General features: G+C 43.1%; 1 protein-coding gene across 1 annotated transcript; it reads right to left on the bottom strand.

Moving 5' to 3' along the window:
* Nucleotides 1-610: 610 nt before the first annotated feature.
* On the bottom strand, nucleotides 611-1,543 carry LOC136654385 (olfactory receptor 14A16-like). The gene has a single exon (XM_066631368.1). It carries the CDS (start codon nucleotides 1,526-1,528, stop codon nucleotides 611-613), a length of 918 nt encoding a protein of 305 aa, XP_066487465.1. The 5' UTR covers nucleotides 1,529-1,543.
* Between the last annotated feature and the right edge of the window lie 1,227 nt (nucleotides 1,544-2,770).

Below are 2,770 nucleotides of genomic sequence, written 5' to 3'. Positions count from 1 at the left end.
AATAATAATAATAATAATAATAATAATAATAACAATATTTTGCTGAGAACAGAAGAAGGAGTGAAGGAGAAGATAAGACACGTGGCTCAAACAAGGCCATCCTAATCATGAAAGGAGATGTATGCCAAGAAATAGGTCTAAAGACTTGCCAAAAAGGCCAGTTCTGATTAAAATAGGGTTACAGTGCACTCTACTGGTTCTTGAAAACTCTGTATTCTATACGTTTAATGGTATAATTTTGCCTTATTTGGAACCTGTAACTTGAAGCTCACCAATCAAATGTCTCTAAGGCTATCTACAGCTTATTAAGAGTTAGCCCCATCTATGATATCAAACTACAGCCAATGGGAAGTTCAAAATCTTCATACAAAGGACCCAAAATGTTATAAAGGGTCTGGCTAAGATTGACACATGCTCTCAATCCTTTGGACAGGAGTCTCTTGAGACACCCGTTGCTGGCAACGTAATAAAGGCTTGCAGACGATCACCCTTGACTACTGAGTCTTGCTTTTGAACCTAGCAACACCTTGCAACATCAGGACCACTGATGTACACAATTCATACACACAGATGAAAAAAAATATTGAAAGAAAAACCTGTACATGGAGGGCTACCTCAGACCTAATAATTTGAATAGAGCAATCTTTACGTCTTTGTTTCTCATGCTGTAGACAACTGGATTCAGCATGGGAGGAACAGTAGAATACATAATAGTAAACACCAAGTCCATGTATGAAGGGGTATTGGAGGGTGTCCTGAGGAAAGCAATGCAAGATGTAAATATAAATGTGGAGAGGACAATGAGGTGAGGGAGGCAGGTTGAGAAGGCCTTTTTCTTTCCTTGTACAGATGGGATTCTCAACACTTCTCTAGAGATCTGAACATAAGTTGTGATAACAAAAATAAAGCAGCCTAATACAATGAGGACGCTTATGACAACAGCAAGCATTTCAGTCTGATATACTTTAGAGCAGTAGAGCTTAACTAATTGTGGGATCTCACAGAAGAACTGATTGATGACATTGGAGCAGAAAGTGGCGGCAAAAGTCCCACTAGTGTGCAGTATTGCATAGAGAAGACCAGTGATCCACACACCAGAAATCATTTGCATGCAGGCTGTCCTGTTCATGATCATTTCATATTGCAATGGATTGCAAATGGCAACATACCGATCGTAGGCCATGACTGTGAGGAGGAAGAGGTCAGATCCTGCGAAGAAGGTAAAGAATAGAACTTGAGCCACACATCCAGTGTAAGAGATGTGCCTGGTATTCAGGAGAGAATTGACTGTGGATTTGGGGATAATGGCTGAAACAGTACCAAGATCTTGCAGAGCCAAGTTCATCAGGAAGAAGTACATGGGGGTGTGCAGGTGGTGGTCAAAGGCAACTGCAGAGATGATGAGCAGGTTCCCTGTCACAGCTGCCCAGTACAATACCAGGAACAAAAGGAAGTGGAGAATCTGCAGTTCCCGGGTAGGTGAGAATTCCAGGAGCAGAAATTCAGATATGGATGTTTGATTATCCATTTTTTCCTTAGGAATATGTAGCATGGCATCTTTGGAAGAAAACTGTGGAGGGGGAAAAGAAATAGGCTGTTCATATGACCACATTACAACCTCTGTACTAAAACTCTTTATTCAAAATTACAACTTTCAAATGTACTAGTGCTTTGTGGAACAACACCTGTGCTCACCATTGCTTAGTTTAGGCAGTTTTACTTCCAGATCTCTATGAAATACTCCCTGCCTTCAAGTGGTTGTAACTGCTGCTTTATCGTCTAACGCAGGGATGCCCAAACCCCAGCCCTGGGGCCATTTGCAGTCCTCAAGGCCTCTCAATGTGGCCCTCAAGGAGCCCCCAGTCTCCAATGAGCCTCTGGCCCTTCGGAGATTTGTTGGAGCACACACTGGCCCGATGCAACTGCTCTCAGCGTGAGGGCAACTGTTTGACCTCTTGTGTGAGCTGTGGGATGAGGGCTCTATACACTGCTTGTTGTTTCACATCTGTGATGCAGTAGTGGCAGCAAAGGAAAGGCCAGACTTGCTTTGTGCAATGCCTTTTATAGGCCTTGACCTATTGAAAGACCTTCATTCATTCATAGAAGTTCACCTTTAATATATTCATTTATGTAAACTCATGTAAATTTGTTCCAAGTTTAAATGTAAATTAATTCTCCCCCCCCCCCCCGGCACAGTGACAGAGAGACAATGCGGCCCTCCTGCCACAATCTTTGGACACCCCTGGTCTCATGGATACAGGAGGTCCTGAGCCTAAACAGCACTTTGAAATAAGAGAGGAGTGATGTGAATGTGGTGTTGTGGTTTTTTCCTTAATGTTAAGCAATACCTTGGCTTCTATGACTTGGAGCCTATCCTTGCAACATCGTCTGGTGTCTTTTGTTCTTACTGACAGTTGTAAAGCAGTCAGCACCAGTTATAAAAAGTGCTCTGACAGTGCGCTTCTCAACATGGTGCCTGGGACCCTGGCAGGAAGGCTGGAGCCTTGCCACCAGCACCAGCCATGTCCCAGAAGCCCACTGCCTATGGAAAGAGGGCAGGGGAGGCAGGAGAGTGTGGCAGGAGAATGAATGGGAATTAGTATGATTTAGAGCTGACCCCCTCAAGGGTTTTGGTTTCTGCAAATTGAAAACAATGACTACAGCTTCCTTCAAGAAAAGCACTGCATTGATTTCTGTGACTTAAAATTATGGCATTTCAATGTTAGCAAAGTTTTTCCTTAGCTCATTCTTTGGTCAGTCAGAGACAAAT

This window comes from Tiliqua scincoides, chromosome 5, assembly GCF_035046505.1.
Source record: "Tiliqua scincoides isolate rTilSci1 chromosome 5, rTilSci1.hap2, whole genome shotgun sequence".
Taxonomy (NCBI): domain Eukaryota; kingdom Metazoa; phylum Chordata; class Lepidosauria; order Squamata; family Scincidae; genus Tiliqua; species Tiliqua scincoides.
This window is presented reverse-complemented; position numbering and strand designations above follow the sequence as displayed.

Bases quoted from the DNA above. Each gene is read 5' to 3' on its own strand.
- LOC136654385 (XM_066631368.1), bottom strand. From the start codon at position 1,528: ATGGATAATCAAACATCCATATCTGAATTTCTGCTCCTGGAATTCTCA.